Genomic DNA, 21,732 nt, shown 5'->3' on the forward strand with positions numbered 1-21,732 from the left:
CATCTTTTCGTATCCTTCAGTTCTATTCCCAACTCTCGCATTGAAATCGCCCATTAAAACTATTTTATCCTTGCTGTTGACCCTGACCACACTGTCACTCAATGCTTCATAAAAATTGATCCTCATCTGCACCCTTACATGGTGAATACACAGACACAATTCTAGTCCTAATTCCTCCAACTGCCAAATCTACCCACATCATTCGCTCATTTACGTGCCTAACAGAAACTATGTTGCGTGCAATGGTATTCCTGATAAAGAGCCCTGCCCCAGACTCTGCCCTTCCCTTTCCCACACCCATCAAGTACACTTTATAATCTCCTATCCCTTCCTCGTTATCTCCCCTTACCCGAATATCACTTACTTCTAGCACATCCAAATGCATCCTCTTTTCTGACTCAGCCAGTTCTACTTTCTTTCTTTCATAAGCCCCATTAATATTGATAGCTCCCCATCGAATTCCATTTTGTTCGCAAAGTTGTTTCCAAGGAGTCCCTCACCTGTCAAATGGCAGTGGGACTCTGTTACTCCCATAGGTCCGAGGCTTGCTTAAAATGTTCTGAGCTCGGTAAATTCATGAAGCAGGATGCTACCCTATTTGCACATAGTCCAAGTGAGGATCTCTCCTCTAACGGGTTATGGACCACCGGTGAATTGTAGTCCTAGCCGCCTGAGCACAAGGAGGGCCATGACTTAGAATATGTCCGAGATGCCCACTCCCATTCCATAGCAACTGGTATCCCGACTCTCAGGACCACTTACTAGGCCACTCAGTCGTTGCCCATGGTTCACGAACTAGGACGTGACTACAGTAACCCACAAACATGAACCATGTGTTACATTTTAAATTTTTTTATCTGTAAAAGAATTGTTAATTTATTTCTGTTTATCATTTAACTTGGTCTGTTCTGAATTGGTAACTTTTTTTCAGAAACACAGTTCCATGGCAAGTGGGAGGCTGTGTTATCCTAGGTATGGGAACATGGCTCTCAATAATCTTCACAGCTCGCTACACCCTCAAGATGCTGTTCATGTACAAGGGTTGGATGTATGAACAGCGTGGCAGAGGATCCAGAATCTCTTGGCAAACCAAACTTTGGATAGTAATGGTCAAAATTTTCTCTGGAGGCAGCAAACCTATGTTATATAGCTACCAGGGTTCTTTGCCACGGCTCCCTCTGCCTTCGGTGGAAGCTACAATGAAAAGGGTAAATGTTTAAAATAGTTAAATACATTAAGGTTATAATTAACAGAAAGGGAAAACAAATGACAAATCAAGTCGTACAGAACGGAACATGGAAATGAATGCATAGTAGGATAAGCACAATTGCAGGTCAGTATGGGAAGAGAGAACAATGGAAAGAAGAGGTAAGGACAAGCATTGAAACAAAACAGGACAAGGACATTCTCCTTATCTTCATACACTGCCATCATCAAATGGATAGGCTGTCCCTCATCAGTCGCCGTTAATCTACATCTGTATCTTGTCTTGTACGTGTAGTTCAGCTATTTCTTCTCCTGTTGAACTGTGATTGATACAATGCACTTCAAGATTTTACATTTGGCAGCCAAAGTATCATTCTCATCATCATCACCACCACCATCATCTTCTCCATCCATCCTACAGGTGTTGAGATTTAAGTCATGTTAAATAAGAAAATCTTGAGCTTTCATGGGGAACCTTGTCATACCTTACTAGAGAGTAAGTGAATACAATGACAGTGAAGGTAGAAATGAGAGGCTATTTTCACTACTAGAAATTGTTTCTAAAGTAGAAGTTGATTCCTGAATTCCTCTCGTTTTCTAGTTCAAGGTCTCATTTCATCATCGTTTAAAAGCTTTATCTTCTCTGGAAATTATTGTGTTGACAGTGTTAGCTACACAGATAAACTCTTGGCTTTGGTAGCTCAGTATCCCAGCTAGTATCAGAAGCCCATCCATACAGTTTTAAGATAAGTAGGCCTTGGCCTCATTTTAAGCAAATGGTTCCAAACAAGGACAAGATGACTGTTCAAAAATGGGAGAAAATGGTATTTCCTTCCTCCATGATAATGAGAGTCTTCACAGTGCCAGAAAAACCCTGGACACTATCAGGGAACTAAAAGGACTACCTACCCTTTTCAGCTTACGGTCCATATATGACCCCCAATAGTTTTTACATGTTGGGGAGATTTAAAACTAAAATGGAAGGAGTATGGTTTGAGGATCACAATGCAATGATCACAAATGTCTTGAATGGTAACACACCCAAGTAAAAGACTTAAGGAAATTAAACAATGGCCCAGACGCTGGGGAATTACAAAGAAGCTGGTGCAGCTACTTTGAAGGATGATATATTGTAAAGCAAGTAAGTTCGTAGTAAATTATTTTCTAAGAAAAAATTAGACCCAGTTATATTTGAATCATGTTTATATATATAATATTTTAACACTTTCAAATAAAAGGTATGTCTGGCTCTATAGTTAAAATGGTTAATGTCCTCACCTTTGGTCAAAGGGGCCCCAGGTTCTATTCCCAGCCCAGTCGGAGGAGACTTTAACCTTAATTGGTTAATTCTTCTGACTCGCGGACTAGGTGTGTGTGCCATCTTCAGATTTAGAATTCATCATAGGTAGGGCCCCATCCTGATGGGCTCACAGGTTGCCTATTGCGCCAGTTTGAAAGACCTGCACCAGGCGTTTTCAGAGAACATACACCATTATTATAATGAAAGATAACTTTCCTGCCCCCTGTCACTGATGAAGCTAAGACATTTTTCCATGCTCAAATAATAAGTAATCAGATTTAAAATGTGATTTTAATCATCTGTTCCAGTATCTGCGAAGTGTGCATCCATTATTGAGTACCGAAGATTACATGCGAATGGAGAAATTGGCTGCTGAATTTCAGAATGGTATTGGGAAGAAGCTTCAGCGGTACCTGGTACTAAAATCATGGCAAGTTTTCTTAATTATTTATTATATAGAGTTCCTAAAATATATGCAAATTATTTGTCATTGTTCAAGGGTTTCCCAGAAAACCATTGAATACTACAGTATGTTTTTCAATTCTTTAGCTTCAGTATAAAATTTATTCATTTGCAGTATTCTTCTTAAATGTAGGTTTGTTTACTTATTTACGTTTTTTGTTTTACTTCTTAAAGAGCGATGTAAAACATCTGTCTTGATTTCTTCAGTACGTTGAATACTTATTTATTGATTGTAGTAACAGCTCGTTCTTTCATTGAAAGCAATAACATCTATTACTCTTCTGCTGGCCTGCTAAGCCTAACGCATCGGAGGATTTTATTTCAGGGTTTACTCCCTTAGCCTTTGAAGATCCCTCTTTGCCACAAGTCAAATGCATTATCCCCAGGGAGAATGGTTTGCCTCATCCGCCATCTCTGCCATTCCGAAGGTCTCCTTTTCTGCCACAGATGCCATTAAGGTCTTCGCCCGTAACCCAGGGCATAGGTTCCAGGTTATACTCCGCGGGACTAGGTCCCTGCCTGAACTTAGCCATTCTTTCACACTGGCCTACTAATGTGGAGGATGCCCACCCCCGCAGCGTGGATGTGCCAGACAAGAATTACTCAAGTGGAGAGTAGGAAAGGTGACACTTTCTCCCTTGAGCCGGGTTAATGGTTGCGTATGATATCACAACCAAGGGATAAAATATGGGAATGCTTTAGGAAACAATGTTCCTGATTCATTAATAATAAAAAGTTTGGATATGAAGGTTGTGAGAGCAGTGTACAAGTGGGAGGTGGAAGATCAAAATGGTTTAAGACAAAGAAAGGTGTTCAGCAAGGTAGTTTGCTTTCCCTATTACTCTTCATTACACTTACGGGCACAATTACAAAATAAATCAAGGAAGTAGAAAATTAAGATCTCATTGCTTTTGTTTTGTCTGATGACATTGCCATTTGGGGGAGAGACTGAAACGGAAGTTCAGAGGAGACTGGATTACTAAAATACAAACTTTAAAGAATTCAGGTTGACTGTGAGTAAGAGCAAGTCAGTGGCAATGCAGATGAGCAGGATGCCCACATCTTGTAACATCATACTGGAGGGAGAGAAGGTTGAAAGTGTAAAAAGTTTCAATTATCTCGGTAGTGTCATATCGTGATGGAAGTGCCAAACTAGAAGTATTAAACAGAGTAGCAAAAGGATCCAGCTTCTTCCACCAAGTACGAAACCCAATCTGGGACAAGGGAGTCCCTCCAAGAGCTAATGTATAAAACCTATCTCCTGCCCATCATGACATATAGTCTGGAGACCTGTGTCATAAATAAGAGAAATGAGTCAAATCCAAGCATGCAAAATGAAGTTCCTTAGGTCAGCTCTACAGAAAACCAGGAGAGACAGAGTCAAGAATGAATATGTAAGGAGAGACCTGCAGGTGAACTTGACCATGGAGGAAAGGATAGGTAATGCAAGTTTGAAGTGGTTAGGTCATGTGAAGCAAATGCACCCAACTCTAACTTCTCACCTGTATCTGGAGATGGAGGTGCCCGGAAGAAGACCTATTGGACTGCCTAGAAAGAGATGGACAGACCAGGTTAATGAAGATCTCAAGGAGAGGAGTAACATGGGATGCAGTGGAGAGAGAAAAACTATACCAGGACAGAATTCAGTGGAGGCATATCGTTTACAAAATTCCTACCCGGCTTTCTGGAAGGAAATCCTGATTATAATTATGATGATGTAGTAATAGCAATTTGTAACCTCACAATTACATTTTAAGTGCTTCTAACATAAGTGCTAGTTATTGATTGAGGAGAAAATGTTCTTAATTGTTTGGGAGTACTGTTTTAGAGATGAGGAGGACTATTTTGTACTCTGTATAGGCTTCTCCTAGGTTTGAATTGAATAAAACTTGGGAAAACATTTATGTTACTTTCATCATTCAGTGAGCTTATAGTCATTCATCACAACACCTGACTTCCTCATGATATTCTTGCTTATTCACTGCTGAGCTATTTATTATTACAATAGCATAAGTGACTGTTCCTTGCCTGGGTTGTAAAGAAGGGTGATAGTAGTTATTTTATGTATAGTTTTCTACACAATGTGCATGACAGGGTTGAACGTACTACGCCTCTTTGTAGGATAGTAGGATAGTGTATATTCTCTAGCAGCAGTTTCATCAAGTAGTTTTTGTTGACTGGTGCTGGTTTAGCAAAAATTTGCTAGACCATCAAAATAGTATGTGGTTGAAGGAAAAGACGATTGCCCTCAGACCTTTCACTGTTGCACAGAACAGCATTGAAATATTCTCAGTCCATACTGTAAATGATCAACGCAGAAAATTCAACTGTGCAGTATTATATTAACGTAATGCTGAACAACCATGTCACCAAGTTAATATGATCAATACTTCTGGAGAAGTATCTTGTTCAAGTTTGATTCTATGAAAAAAAATTGTCATTACAGAGAATATTCAAAATTATATTTAAAGTAACTTTCGTTCAAAACTTTTCTAAATAAAGTTAACTATTTTGTAGGTTATTCACAGTTACTATACAGGTTGTCTCAAATCTTTTAGGTCAAATTGTAACAGGTGAGTGTGTGTCCACAACCGATTATATTGAGATAGGGAATCTGTGGTTGGAAATGCATATTTATTATGTTATGTACGCACACAGCATATACCGCATAACAACAACAACATAGCTCATAGTAATGGTTCAAAGTGACGACCACCAATCTCAATGCATGTATTGCAACGGCGCAAGCAGTTTTGCTGCACTCTCGCAAAGATCCCGGGTGTCTGTTGTACACTGGAACAGGCAGCGGGTGATGAACAGCGTACACCCCTGACCACCAAACATACGTACTGCATACAACTTAGCTCATAGCACGTATCATGTGACGACCGCATGCATCGCACCGGCACATTAACCTGTGCCGCACGCACTCCACTATATCTGGTGTCAGTTTTCCATTGCATCAGACAGTTTGCGATGTGTCCATGGTGAGGTGTGTTACTGTGTACAGTGCCTGTCGCGTAGTCAGAGATGGATTGTTACTTGTCATGAGAGTTGGCAGACATGTATTTAATGTACGGTACGGCAGGATGTAGTGCCCGTAAAGCAGCATGAATGTACAGAGAACGCTTTCCCAACAGGCGTCGTCCTAATTGGAAAAGTTTATCTCCATGTATACTAACTTACGAGAGACGGGGTCATTCACGCCACAGAGAGCCGGCCAAGATTCCTGCCAAAACCATGTCCGAACACCAGGCTTTGAGGAGATGGTGTTGGATCATGTGGCCAACCACCCAGCAATAAACACCCATCAACTTGCCCATGAAACGCACTCTTCGAAGGATACAGTGTGGAGAGCACTGGTGGAACAGTTATTACACCCCATCATAAAGAACGTGTGCAAGCACTGGGGCCAACAGATTTTGTGCCCCACATTCCATTCTGTCAACAGATTATCCATCGCAGTGCTGCAGTGCCAAACTTTGTACAGTTTGTATTGTTCATGGAAGAGGCCTCAGTCACCACAATAGTGTTTTCAACAGCCACAACAGCCATGTGTGGAGTGAAGACAATCCCCACGCCACCCATATCGGTGGCCACCAGCAACGATTCTCTGTCAGCATATGGGCAGGTATTGTCCAAGATCACTTAATAGGACCTTATTTGCTGCCTCCCCGTTTGACTGGTCCACGTTACCTGGTGTTCCTGCAAGATGTGCTACCATGGTTCCTGGAGACTGTACACCTTATTGTTCGTGAAAGGATGTGGTTTCAAGACGACAGTGCACCAACCCTCTTCACTGTTCACCTCAACAACACGAACCCTCTTTGATGGATTGGAAGGGTAGGTCCTGCCCCTTGGCCAGTGCAATCACCGGATCTCACACCTCTGGACTTTTTCCTCTGGGGTTACGTCAAGTCTGTGTGTGAAACCCATGTAGAAACGGATGAAGGCCTGCTTGCTAGGGTCCAAGCTGGTATAACAGACACCAGGAATCTTCAAGAGAGTGCGGCAGAACTTCATGCACCGTTGTCGTGCATGCATTGAGACTGGTGGTCGTCACTTTGAATAATTACTATGAGCTACGTTGTTGTTATCTAATGTACGCTGTGTATGTCCATAACACAATAAATATGCATTTCTGACCATTGGTTTCCTATCTCAATATAATTGGTTATGCACCCACTGTCACGTGTTTCAATTTGACCCAAAAGGTTTGAGGCACCCTGTATGTCAGTCCGGTTTACCTCTGTCAAAAGAAGCATCATGCCATAAAATGTTCAGAATTAAAAAGTAAGTTTAGTTTGAAAAACAAGCTAAGGGATCAAGAGACCATAAAAGCAATAGAACGTGATGATGGAACTCTGGCACAAGAAGAGGGAGAAATTAAACAAGAACTCAAGGGCTATTTTGAAAAGCTGCTGAATGGAGATACAGATAAGATAACAATGGATAGAGGAGAGCCAAGTCGAGGAACCACAACTGAACCACCAATTACATGGCCAGGTTGAAAATGCGCTCAAGAGCATGAAGAAAGGAAAGGCAGTGGGCATAGATGAACTAAGTGCAGATATGCTGAAAGCAGCGGGAATTCCAGGAATCCAATGGCTCTACAGACTGCTCAGCAAGATATGGGAGCAAAATACTATTCCTGAGGACTGGAAGATGGTCATCATTATACCTCTGTTCAAGAAAGGAAGCCGACGAAAATGTACTAATTACCGTGGTATCACACTACTGTCTCATGTCCTGAAAATATTGGAAAAAATAATAGAGACCAGAATCAGAGATATTGTTGAACCAATTTTGGAAGAAGAGCAGTATGGTTTCAGACCAGGAAGGTCAACTACAGACTTTATATTTGCAATTAGGATGCTAATGGAAAAATACTGGGAGAAGAACAAGCCTTTATTTCTAATATTTTTGGACATTGAGAAAGCATACGATAGTGTACCAAGGGAAAGAATTTGGCAGTGCATGAAAGAACTTCAAGTGCGAGACAGCCTCATAGACAAAGTGAAAATATTGTATAGCGGGAACAGAAGCTGTATTCAAGTAGGATGTGGTTTGTCGGACTGGTTTGAAACAAAGAGAGGAGTGCAGCAGGGCAGCTCATTGTCACCACTTCTATTTATTATTGTAATGGATGTAGTAATGAAATCTATTAAAAGGAAAGAACATGGAGATATCAAAGCCTTCACATTTGCAGATGATGTTGCGATCTGGAGTGACTCAGAGGAGGAATTGGGAGAGAGAATACAAAGCTGGAATGAGGAGTTTAAGAAATATGGTTTAAACATCAGCAAGACCAAGACGGTGGTGATGAAAGTGTATGGGGAAGGAGCAGAACCAATAGTCATGTTAAATGAAGCTCAATTGGACAGCGTTCCAGTTTTCAAATACTTGGGTAGCGTTATATCAAATGACAACCTAGCAAAACATGAGATGAACAATCGAATCAATAAGGCAACACAATTTTACCACCAGGTAAGACACCTGCTGTGGGATGAGCAAATACCCATGAAAACAAAAATTACATTGTACAAGTCCTATTATACACCAATTCTTACATACAGTCTCGAAAGCACAACACTGACCAATAGAGATAATTCCAAACTTCAGGCAGCTGAAATGAAATTCCTACGCACTATGATCCAGAAAACCAGGAAAGACAAGATTAGGAATGAGAAAATTAGAGGAGAAGTAGGAATAGATGATTCTCTCCTCAATAAGATTCAGATATCAAGACTGCAGTGGTTTGGTCACATGAAGAGGATGCCAGTAAACAGAACTGCAAGGAAGGAATTTGACAGAAAGGTAGAAGGAAGACGACCCATGGGAAGGCCACAAAGGAAATGGATAGATTTAGTTAAGAGCGATGTACTGCTGAGAGGTCATGATTGGGACAAGTTGGTGGAGGAAGAATGGTACAAGGACAGAATGAGATGGAGGAGGCTCATATACCACACCCGGGAAACTGGAGATGGTTTAGGATGATGATGATGATGATTAGTTTGAAACATTTCTAAACAAGCTGATAGTTTTCAAAATATCCGTAACAAACCATTTTGACATCCATCGTAGACCTCCTTCCTCCTCGGTACATCGTAGTGCCCTTGAAAAAACACTTTTGTGTTTAATGGCTCTTAGATAACAAAATATGACAAATCTGCAAAAATATTTTACATGGACTGGAGGGCAAACTTTTGGCCATGGGGGTTCTGTGGGTGGGGGTAGATTTTGACATTAACTTAATTTCTTTTCTGTTCATTTTGATCTTATGGGGGGGAAAGTATGACATACCTGTAAAAACAGTATTTTTGGAATATTTTGGAGAGGGATTCTAGGGTTATTTTTTCACATCCGGGACTATACCAAGTTGTGTAATTTACACCATGCAGCCACCTATACCTTGCAACAAAAGAAGACACAATAACTACAAACATAAAATCCAGAATGTATCATGTATGATACAAAAGGTCACCCCGAGTTACGCTAATTGTCTGAGCCAGAAAAAGATCAAACACATGGCGTAACATATATGACACATAGGGTCGCTAGAGGATAGACAGAAATTGAACTGGTGGTCTCAAAAGGTCCTCATATGACATGAAAAGTATCTTAGTCAAATAAAATCATATTTTTCATAATGTCCCTTAGACAAAAGGTAAATTTGATTTGCTTTACATCATTATAGGCTACAGAATTTTCCTTGAATTGATTTTATCTTTATAGCTATAAAGAAAAATAATGGTGAAGATAGGGATGGCTTGGCTGCTGGCATTCCACCCAGATGCTGACGTTTGCATCCTGGTGCATTGTAAAGTAGAATTTTCACATAAAGTCACATGATTTCTGGAAGCTAATCTGGCCTTAAATCTTCAGCCAATATCCAAAATTAGCCAGGGTGGCTGCAACAACCTGAAAAATTAACTGGGATAAGGTGAAGAAAGTTTAGGTGGTGGTAATGGTGGTGGTGGTGGTGGTGGTGGTGGTTGCTTTTCAGGTCAAGCTTTGAAGCCATCAGCACAATGCAAACTTATCTTAATTAGGATAGTTTCATTTCCATATTGCTATTGCTGTTTGATGGTGTTTAGGTGGTCCACAAATTACGTGTCTGATTGGTGGGAAGAGTACGTTTATCTCCGAGGCCGCTCTCCTCTTATGGTGAACTCCAACTTCTACGGTATAGATGCTATCCTGATTCAGCCTACCCATGTGCAGTCAGCTCGAGCTGCAACTGTAATCTATTCCAGTCTTCAGTACCGGCGGCTAATTGATCGCCAGGAGTTAGAACCAGTATGTATGAGTTGTCTCTTCTTTCTTCATCCATTCCCTTTTCCAGATTATACATTGATGCTACACATGTATGAGTTGTATTGCTTAAAAATATACGGGTTGCTCTTACAATGCAAATGTAACCATAAACTCAACAGGAAACTTTTTATCATTTTAAAGGAAATGTACATTGTAAAATAACGATCTTGCAAATACCAAAGTTTTGTGCGGTCATTTTATGCTAAAGTCCGTACATGGAATCTGTGAAGTGGCAATTAGAAAACAAGCCTTATGCACAGGCTGTGTCGTAGCTAGCTGGTCCAGTGAGAAATCATAGGGAAAGGGAAAATTATACATTGATGCTACACATTTGTCTGTGGGCCATGGTCGTGAAACAGAGAACATGTCAAAATGCAAGAGTGATATATGTTTTATACCAAATACATCAAGATAGCGACCATCAGTGTAGTGACACTAACAGGGAAAGTGGAAGAAATCGTAGATTTTATGGTTGATAAAGATATAGCATTGCTGGGAATCAGTGAGACCAAATGAAAAGGAAAAGGTGAGAGGAAACTAAAGAAAGGATACACCTTATACTATATTGGTGGAAGAGAAGCCAAAAATGGTGTAGGTCTCATAATTAGAAAAGACCTAAAGGAATACATAGAATTGGTGGAAAACATAAATGACAGGTTGATTAAGGTCAGATCGAGACTTGAAACTGGTGTTACAGGTGTAATTCAAGGGTAACAGGAAATACAGATACAAATCTGGAAGGCCATATACAGAACAAACAAGTTGTGATCATAGGAGACATGAATGCCCAAGTAGGTCAGGAAAGAAAAGGAGGTGAAGAGATTATAGGTCCATTCGGATATGGGAAGAGAAACAAGGTTGGAGATATTTTGGTAGACATTTGTAGAAGAAATGAGCTGATCATTGGTAACACATGGTTACGAAAGAAAAACAGTCAGAAGATAACAAGATATAGTTGGGATAACAAAATCAAAACTCAGATACATCACATTTTGGTTGAGAAAGGTAACAGGAAAATGTAGGTAGATGTAACAGCCCTTCCAAGTTAATCTTTTAAAGGAGATCACAGAGTTGTGATAGCTAAGTTAAAGATGGAAAAGATGCAAAAGATGACGGAGATTAGGCAGAGAAAGCTAAGGGTGTGGAAATTGCAGGAGAAAGAAATAAATTAAGAGTTCCAGACACACATTAAAACAATTATACCTAAGGAAAACATCGGAAGGGTCGAAGAAGAATGGGCATACCTTAAAACAGTCATGGTGGAGTCTGCAGAAAAGACCTGTTGATGTGTAACAGGAAGGAGGAAAGATCAAGAAACACCCTGGTGGAATGACAGGGTAAAAGATATAGTTAAAAGGAAGGTACAAGCTTGGAAAAGATGGCTGAGAAACAGAACAACAGAATGCAAAATAGAATGCAGGTACTGCAAGAAGGAGTGCTCCAAAGTGGTTCAAGAAGAGAAAAAGAAATGCTGGCAAAAATTCACTAAATCTCTGCAAGAAGATACAACTGGAAGCAAAAAAATCCTATTCCAATGGGTTAAAAAAAGAGAAAAACCCACGTGAAAGTGCTAACTTCGTTAAAAATGAACAGGAGGAAGTGATGACACAGAAGCAGGATATATTGCAGAGGTGGGGAAAATACTTTGCACAGCTTTACAATATGCAAAATACCTCGGTACAAGGAGAAATTGAAGAACCAGATTTAGTAGAGAAGAATAAAACGAGGTGTCCATGGCAGAGATTGAGTGGGCTACTAAAACAATGAAACAAGGCAAGGCAGCTGGAATTGATGAGGTCACCATAGAAATGAGAATAGCAGCACGGGCAGTTGCTCTACAGTGGTTGTATAGATTCTTGAGTGATGTGGAGAGAAAAGACTGTTCCAAAAGAGTGGACGAAAGGGGTCATTATGACAATTTTCAAGAAAGGAGACAGGAAGCAATGTGAAAATTACAGGAGAGTGACACTGATACCTCATACAGCTGAGATCCTAAAATAATCTTGGATAAGCGAATAAGAGACAGAGTAGAGGGAACATTGGCAGATAACCAGTATGGATTCAAAAGTGTCAGGTCCGCATTTGACCCAATATTTACATTGCGTCAAATGATGGAAAGGTATTGGGAATATGGAAAGGACATGGTAGTAACGTTTCTAAATATTGAAAAGGCATACTACAGTGTCTCAAGGAATTTGGTATGGAAAACATTGACAGAGGCACAGATTGGGAATGAAACAATGCAGATGGTAATAGCATTGTGTCAAAATTGTGAAAGTTGTGTTGGAACCAAAGTGGGTTAAACTGAATGGTTCAGAGTTGAGACAGGATTAAGACAGGGAAGTGTATTGTCTCTCTTACTCCTCATTATCATCATGGATAGAATTCTACATAATATCAAGGAGAAGATGATGGGTGAGCAAGTAAAGTCTCTGCTCTTTGCTGATAACATTGTAGTTTGGGGAGATAATGAAGAGGAAGTACAGACACAAGTTGATTTATGGAATGAGGAGATAAGAAATTTTGGAATGAAGATTAGTACTGCGAAAAGCAAGACTTTGATCATGACGAGAGGTAACAGAAAATCCAGGGGAGTGATAAAAATAGGAAATGAACCTCTTGAAGTCGTGAAAATTTTTAAATATTTGGGCAGCATAATATCACAATATGGAAATTTGGATGGAGAAATTGATTTAAGAATACAGCAGTCTGCAAGTTTCTACCAGTGTGTGCGAGACATTGTATGGAACAAAGATGTGCCAATGAAGTGCAAGAAGGTTTTATACTTGTCCTATTACAAACCTATACTGACCTATGCTTCAGCTGCCTGGACGTTGACTAAGTGGAACCAAAGTAAGATACAAGCAGTAGAAATGAGGTTCTAGGGAAGCATATAGGGAAAGACAAGATGAGATAGAATACGAAATGAGAAAATGAGGAGAAGCTAAAATGGTTCGGACCCATGATGAGAATGCCTGAAGAGAGAATACCAAAGAGAACGTTCATGGATACAGAGACTGGAAAGAGGCCTAGAATCAGATAGAGGAGCTCTGTTGTGGACTGTATTGCAAATAGAAGAGTCGATAGCAATGAAGTACTAGAAGAGGAATGGTGAAAAGGTCGAGTAAGGTGGAGGGCTTTGGTATACTACCCTACCCAGAGAGAGTCTGGAAAAGGCAGCGAAAGAAGAAGAAGAGAAGACCAAAAATAAAAATCTGTATACTAATATTTTAAAATAACGATAGCATAAGAGAAGTGAGGTGCATCACACCAGAGTTTTTGTGTGTGTTGTTCAGATCTACGTTTTGCATGGAACAGTATGTGTAGAGGCATGATTTTTTTGCATTAACAATGCGACAAAAGATATTTTGAAGCAATTTTGAAATATCTTAATGAATCGTATGATTCTGGTTAAGAAATTAGTGACTTCATTTTCGTGAATTACAGCAAATTATAGCGACAAGGCCATTTTAAAGAAAAATGTACTTATTTTGCAATAAGTGCAAAAATGCAGCAAAATTCATGGAAAGTAATGATCTTATATCACATGTGTGAAAGGAAACAGAAGACAGAACAAGGATTTCTCATTTTGAGAAAATTATTTCTTTGTATTAATATTAAATTAATATTAATTAATAATGTAATAATATTAAGTATTAAAATTCTATTAAAATATTCTATAAAATCCCTTAATGGTATATAGGGTGAAAACTATGGCCATGTAGGGTGAAAGGGTAATTTGTTATGTAATCTTGATTAGGGCTATATTATATTATATGAATGATTATCTATATTGTTTCTCTTTATTTAATTATCTTTCACAAATATTTCACAAATCTCACAAATTAAACTTTTTATGAATAATTTTAGGAGATTATTAAGCGATGGGGTCACCCTTATTTTGCGAAATAACGCGAAAAATTGTTTCCTTTCTGTGAAATTGAACATAAATTAATGCAAAAAATAAAATCGTGCCCCTAAGTTTGTGGGACCCATCACAGGCATCTAAACTAGCCTACCTCATTCTTGAGAGTAGCTTGGAGAAAGTAAATGAGCATGCGCTGTCAGGATTCACCTTATCCTGACTGATGTCATACTCGAGTATACTTCAGATTCCTTGTATAGACTTTAGAGTGGCCAATCATCAGAAAATAATAGTCAGATTGGGCTTATTGTCTGTATTCATCCTTTGACTTTTAAGTGATAGTGTAATGATGGTAAAATGTTTTTCTCTTCACAGATCATGGTCCAGGGGATTGTGCCATTATGCTCATCACAGTATGAACGTGTTTTCAACACAACGCGTGTACCAGGAGTTGAAACTGATCGTATAGTGCATTACTTAGACTCTAATCACATTGTTGTGTATCATCGTGGCCGTTACTTCAAAGTGATGATTTACTATCGAAACCGGATTCTGAGGCCCTGTGAAATAGAAGCGTAAGTAGTCATTTAAGATAATAGTTGTTTCTGTCATTAATACTGTCCATGTTGTCATGCTCTGTCTGGTCGCTGGTAAAGGTAATTGTTTTCCCTTTATTTTCTGTTATATGTTGACTAGAAATAATCTGTATCTGAAGGGAAATATAAATAACTTCTTCTTTTATTTAGATTGATACTTTTGTGGTCTGTATTGATAGACATGATAATCTTTTGGGATTTTACCATGTCAAAGAGAAATTCTTAACTTTTTGCCAGACTTTGCCCTGCATCTTCAGAGAGAGAAAATCTGTTTTCCCATGTCTAGAAATTATTATTATTATTATTATTATTATTATTATTATTATTATTATTATTATTATTATTATGTTGTTGTTGTTGTTATTCAAATAACCCTTTTGAGGGTACGATAAGTCAACTTTGGTCACTTTTCTTTGCATTTAACTTTCTTCGTTTCCAAACTTCCTTAATTTTCTGAGAATGTTGTTCCTTTTCCTCTCGATTCCATTTTCTTCCAGTTGTTAATATTTCTTTCTCTCCTGTTACTTCTCTGAAACGTGTTCTGTTTTCTATTGTTGTTGTTGTTGTTATTGTTATCATCATCGTCGTCGTCCTTTTTCCAATTTCTTGGGGTTGGCACTTGATATGGATTTGGCTCAGTTTTAAGGACGGATGGCCTTACCGATGTCAACCCTCTGTGGAGGGATGTATTCTCTATTGTTTCTGTAGTGGTTGGTATTATGGTTTGGTGTTTGTATATGAGGAGGTATGTATTAAGGCAAATACAGACACTCAGTCTCTGAGCCAGATGAATTAACCATGTACAGTTAAAATCCCCAGCCCAGAAGGGAATCAAACCCAGGACCCTGTGAACCAAAGGCCAGTATGCTGACCATTCAACCAAGGAGTCTTTAAAATATTCTGTTACAATTTTCATAATTATTTCTAGAACTTACGATTGTAAACCATGTGATTATAATCAGTTGAATCAATTGTCACTACGTCAGGATTGGACGATGTGTACGTCATTGGGTCATGTGGCCGTTCAAATAAAGCTTTCTCATTGGCTACTCCTACCTCGCCTATCCAAGGCCTAATCTTTCCCTTGACCTCGAGTCAGTCGTCATGTAGCCTGCACCTGATTCATTCTAACTCCTTAGCTGATGTGGTACTTTAAAAATAATGTGTATTATTACTGGTTATCTACCTCAAGTTGTTCCGTACGTAAAAATTGCTGACGAGGTAAAAATCGTCACATTGCAGCGAGTGCCAGTGCTTCCTCATGGCAACAAAACATTTCTTGTGTGTTTTCACAATGAATGACGCAACATAGTACAGTCTGTTGTATCGGACATCCTTGTGAAGCAACGTAATATCGGGTGTGCCTTTCGCTCCATGCCCTTAGACAACAGTTTTTTCACCGCCTTTGCAACTTTAGCTCAATTATATCATGCCATGTCTTTAATTGGTAATATTGGACCATCTGACAGTTCGGAAGAAACTTGGTCAACCTACGTGGAATGCTTTGAACTTTACGTACAGTGCAATGACATTCCGAATGCTAAAAAGGTTAGTACATTCCTCACAGTGGTCGGTGTTAAAACCTACAATTTACTGAAAGATTTAATCACGCCTGATAAACCTTCTGACAAACCCTTTGATACCATTGTTAAAATTGTCCAAGACCATCTCCATCCTGAACCTTCATTTATAGTTGAACGATATAAATTCAGCAGGCGAGATCAGTTGGAACATGAGACTGTGTCAGATTATATTATTCAACTAAAGCAGTTATCCAAGTATTGCGAGTTCGAAGACAAACTTCCTGATTATTTACGCGATAGATTAGTCAGTGGCATCCGTGACGAATCCATCAAGAAACGACTGCTGTCGGAGGAGAACCTCACATTCCAGAAGGTGGAACAGCTGGCGATATCGTTGGAAGCAACTGACAAGGATGTAGTGTCCTTGGCCTACCACACCACACCAAGACTCCAAAAGTTTACAGCACGGCATTCTCCACGCAGCAATGTGCCTAATGTGTTATCACGTGTTGTGAAAGTGCCTTGTTGTTTTTGTTGTGGTCGTAAAGATGGGCATTCTACTGCTAAGTGCCGTTATCGTGAATATATTTGCAATTTGTGTCGGAAGAAGTGTCATTTACAGAGGGTTTGCAAGTCAAAAAATAAGAGCAAGTCTCAATTTCATGTAAATCCAAACATGCTTACAAACAATCCTTCATTTTCTAAGGGAATTAAAAATCAGCAGGGAAACAGACCCAACCAGCACTATGTAGACTTACATGAACCCAATGTTATTCAAGAAAAATTGTGTGATGAAGTGAATGATATTTCTAACATTTTTCAGTGTGATGAAAATGATCAAATCATTCAGCCTAAGTTAGGTAAAATAACAAAAAATGAGTCCATTAGAGTAAATTTAATTGTTGAAGGAAAGCCAATTAATTTTGAAGTAGACTCAGGTGCTTGTGTGTCTGTTGTTTCTGAAAATTTTTATACAGTTTATCACTAACAACTTTGTTATCCTTAGTGGGTTTCCACCTCCATATACTGTTTTTAAACATCTTACCATGATATCATAAGTAATGAATGTACATTAAGCATGTTCAATTTTCTTAAGTAGCATTTGTATTTGTTGTGCTACAAAAATTTGAATTTTACTCAATTTAAGCCAATAATAATAATAATAATAATAATAATAATAATAATAATAATAATAATAATAATAATATTTGTATGGCCTCTGGTACCGTTTGCAGGTATTTTAATTTGGCACTATCTGATTGCCTGCTCATCAATTTTGACATTGTGTTTTACTTTAGGCTTACTAGATGTACGCTAAACCGCATCTCTGGGGCATCTATGGCTGAGTTTTAATATATTTTGTTGGGTAAACACCAAATGTGTTGCTAGATATTTTTAGAGTGTCAAATGGACTTCTTTCCACCCTTCAAGAATTGATCTTGGGATCGGGAGGCCGACACTTTACCGCTTATCCACAGAGGGAGCTGTTTTAAGCCAGTGAAAGGAAAGTATAAGAAAAGCATGAAAATGAAAAATACTTATTGGTCTATAAACTTACCACTACTGGTATTGGAATAGAATGCGAGTTGATTTAAGGAGATAATTACAAGTAATATATGACACGGTTAGCCCGTATTGTCAACTTTGAACAGTTTAAAGATTTTAACATTAAAGATTCACCTTTACAATACTTACACAAGTTTTTAGTCTTAAAGCAAAGTTATAGGTACATGTTTCGTCCCTTTAATGTTAATATCTTTAAACTGTTCTAAGGAGATTAGACTGAAATATCAACAGTAGGTCTCTGATAAAAGTAAACAAACACAGTGCCTGACTCAATTAATGCCCTTTGATTACCACATGCATCTCCCAAGATGTAAACATTTTAATTTATATGAGCCATTTTTTTAATGGTTCTGCAGGTCTAGCTGAAAATGATTACAAGTAAACAACATAAGCGAGATATCATAGCAGTATAGGATATTGGGCAGCATTTCTTGAAGAGAGAGAGAAAAAGCAAAAGGCTAATGATTTAAATGTCCCTTCCCCTTAAAATGAAACAGCTAAATTCTAATTTCCTGTGGACTATTTTCATTCAGCTTTGTGAACGTAATTAACTCTCTTAGTGCCCGTGTCACTGTGAGCGATCCTAGAAAAAAAATGAATGAAACTTGCCAGCGTCGCTCTGAGAGATGCTTTGTTTCTTTATTCTTTGAGGGGCTTCTAGACCGAAAATAGTGCTAACCTTGACATGACCATTAAAGAGACTTCAAGCTTTGTGGCTACATTTATTTTGTTTTCTGTCTCTCGATAAACTCAAGCGATAATTAAAGTTCCTTGACTAGTTTACGCGCAACTCGTAAGTGCATGACGTCGAAGTGCAGGAAGAGTGGTGTAAGAGAGGAGGAAATTAAAGAACTAATGATTCCAGGAACTGTTTGGAGCCTGTGCAGGATTGTCCTGGTCAACATTCCTTTCTTCCCAGTCACTATTAATAAGAAGATGTACAATATTATAGGGAAGGATCCACCTTTCAATACTCCGTAGTAAAAAGTAGTTACAACCTGTTTATTGGGACCGGTTTCAACACATTTCAAGTGTCATCATCAGCCAATTAGCGAAGATCTTAAAACAACTATTATATTGAACACAGGCAAAATATTAACATTGTATCATATCGTAGCAATTCAGTTAATGTTCAAAACACAATAATCACAGTCAAGAGAGTAAACAGAACATCACTATCTTGCGCCGAAAACAAATATATTTGAAGTTCATAAGCAGATCAAGTATGCACTTATGTAAAGTCGTTGCTAGGCAGGTCTTGTAGGCATTTGTTTCTCCGGCCGAAGAGTAAAAGGTGACGTGAATGAAGTCTTAGGAAAACAGTGTAGGATTTAATTTAGTCAAAATCAAAGTGGATATATAGGTTTTAAAATAATTTAAAACGTTAAAAAAGAATAAAGCCAAATAAAAATATATTAAAAAATGGGAAGAAATAATGAAAGAAATACGAGGTTCAACTCGAAACAACTTGCCGTAGTAATTGATAAAGAAATGATAAATAGAGAAAGGGGGTGGGGAACGTTTATTAGAGGGTGGTGATGGTGGTTATTGTTATTAGAGGAAATACAATTGGGCAACAATCCTTTATATAACACTAATTCGAGGAAAAAAGAGGAAGAGAACCGACACTTCGAAAAATGAAGATGTCGGTTAAAGGAAGACAAGGGCCACGAAGGGCGTGAAAATGAAAGACTCCCTAGCCCTCGCAAACCTAATAGCATCGGGGTCGGAAAAGAACCAGAGTTGACCAAGGGAGGTCGGACAGGATAGATGAAAGTGAGGAGCCTGGCACAAGGGGCTCTGAACTTCGGAGCGTGGGTTGGCGACCACGGGGCCCTTAGCTGAGTCCTGGCATTGCTTCCACTTACTTGTGCCAGGCTCCTCACTTTCATCTATCCTGTCCGACCTCCCTTGGTCAACTCTTGTTCTTTTCCGATCCCGATGCTATTAGGTTTGCGAGGGCTAGGGAGTCTTTCATTTTCACGCCCTTCGTGGCCCTTGTCTTCCTTTAACCGATATCTTCATTTTTCGAAGTGTCGGTTCTCTTCCTCTTTTTTCCTCGAATTAGTGTTATATAAAGGATTGTTGCCCAATTGTATTTCCTCTAATAACAATAACCACCATCACCACCCTCTAATAAACGTTCCCCACCCCCTTTCTCTATTTATCATTTCTTTATCAATTACTACGGCAAGTTGTTTCGAGTTGAACCTCGTATTTCTTTCATTATTTCTTCCCATTTTTTAATATATTTTTATTTGGCTTTATTCTTTTTTAACGTTTTAAATTATTTTAAAACCTATATATCCACTTTGATTTTGACGAAATTAAATCCTACACTGTTTTCCTAAGACTTCATTCACGTCACCTTTTACTCTTCGGCCGGAGAAACAAATGCCTACAAGACCTGCCTAGCAACGACTTTACATAAGTGCATACTTGATCTGCTTATGAACTTCAAATATATTTGTTTTCGGCGCAAGATAGTGATGTTCTGTTTACTCTCTTGACTGTGATTATTGTGTTTTGAACATTAACTGAATTGCTACGATATGATACAATGTTAATATTTTGCCTGTGTTCAATATATTAGTTGTTTTAAGATCTTCGCTAATTGGCTGATGATGACACTTGAAATGTGTTGAAACCGGTCCCAATAAACAGGTTGTAACTACTTTTTACTACGGAGTATTGAAAGGTGGATCCTTCCCTATAATATTGTACATCTTCTTATTTCTCTATTCAATACGGAACAATCATGAAGTTTTTAACTTTAAAAAAAAAAAAACAGTCACTATTAGTAACAACATCATCACTATCACATGCTTGGTTATGTACAGTCACATTCTGCGCAGGTAATTCATTGTCTTGAGGAGGAATCAGCACTGGATTTATCACCAGGATCGGAATTACTGTTCACAAAGTCCGAGGGGTCACCACTTGACTCGTCAGTCATTAGGTATATGGCTGTTTACTTTCACTGCCATCATTTAATTGTGTTTACTTGTGTGATTGCCATTGTTGATGAATTTTTTCAATATGCTAGATTTTAGGATTTAGGATTTTTGACTCCCCATGTTTAGAACAAATGAAATGCATTTCTTGGTTCTTGTATTATGTACATGTGCCCTCCAGTGTAGATTTTTAATCCATTTGTAAGCATGTGATAAAAGGAATTATAAAATTTTCCAACTTTTATTTACCTGCATACGTTATTTTAATTAATTAATTAATTAATGAAGTGAGGAATGAGTTTCATAATGATCTGAAAATTACCCTAAATTTAGATAACAATGTTTTGCACTCCCTGATTAAGTTTCGCTTTCATATCTTTAAAAACAGAGGAGTATCATTCTTTTTTTTCTGAAAGCGTTCATTTTCCATCGAAACAGCCTGGCATTGAAAGGGTTAATAGTGAGTTGCCCTGTGTACGTAAATGATTTCTATATAGCAGATTCTTTTGCAGGCAAATTCAATACATCTTGGATGATCACTCTCCACCAGCAAATGGAGAAGAGAAGTTGGCTGCTCTGACGGCAGGACCTCGTACAACATGGGCCAATACTCGTAAAGAATTCTTCTTCAAGGGAACTAATAGACAGTCTCTTGATGCCATTGAAAAGGCTGCTTTTATTGTTGCACTAGATGACATCCCATATGAGTACGATCCGGTATGTGAGAGTTACATCTAGAGTTTAATTAGTTCATAATTATTTTGTATGCATTGTTTTTTCCAGCATTGTCTGTTTTCAAGCAGGAATGTCAGCATAGACACAATGTAGTGATGGTAAATAGGTCCAGAATTAGGAAATGCCCATTTACCAAGCAAGTATGTGTTTGACATAAATATTAGAAGTTAGTGTTAGATGGATCAGAAATGGGAAAGTTAGTGAAGAG

General features: G+C 38.5%; 1 protein-coding gene across 3 annotated transcripts in view; it reads left to right on the forward strand.

The window, feature by feature from the left end:
* The window catches only part of whd (carnitine O-palmitoyltransferase whd), a 255,534-nt gene that overhangs the window by 160,029 nt on the left and 73,773 nt on the right, over nucleotides 1-21,732 (forward strand). For all 3 annotated transcript variants that reach the window (XM_068225121.1, XM_067135789.2, XM_068225122.1), the window contains exons 4-8: nucleotides 932-1,208; nucleotides 2,815-2,936; nucleotides 10,066-10,267; nucleotides 14,526-14,725; nucleotides 21,302-21,506. In XM_068225121.1, the coding sequence (XP_068081222.1) occupies nucleotides 932-1,208; nucleotides 2,815-2,936; nucleotides 10,066-10,267; nucleotides 14,526-14,725; nucleotides 21,302-21,506 (1,006 nt within the window). The remainder of the gene's footprint in view (nucleotides 1-931; nucleotides 1,209-2,814; nucleotides 2,937-10,065; nucleotides 10,268-14,525; nucleotides 14,726-21,301; nucleotides 21,507-21,732) is intronic.

The sequence above is a fragment of the Anabrus simplex genome, chromosome 1, assembly GCF_040414725.1.
Source record: "Anabrus simplex isolate iqAnaSimp1 chromosome 1, ASM4041472v1, whole genome shotgun sequence".
NCBI lineage: Eukaryota > Metazoa > Arthropoda > Insecta > Orthoptera > Tettigoniidae > Anabrus > Anabrus simplex.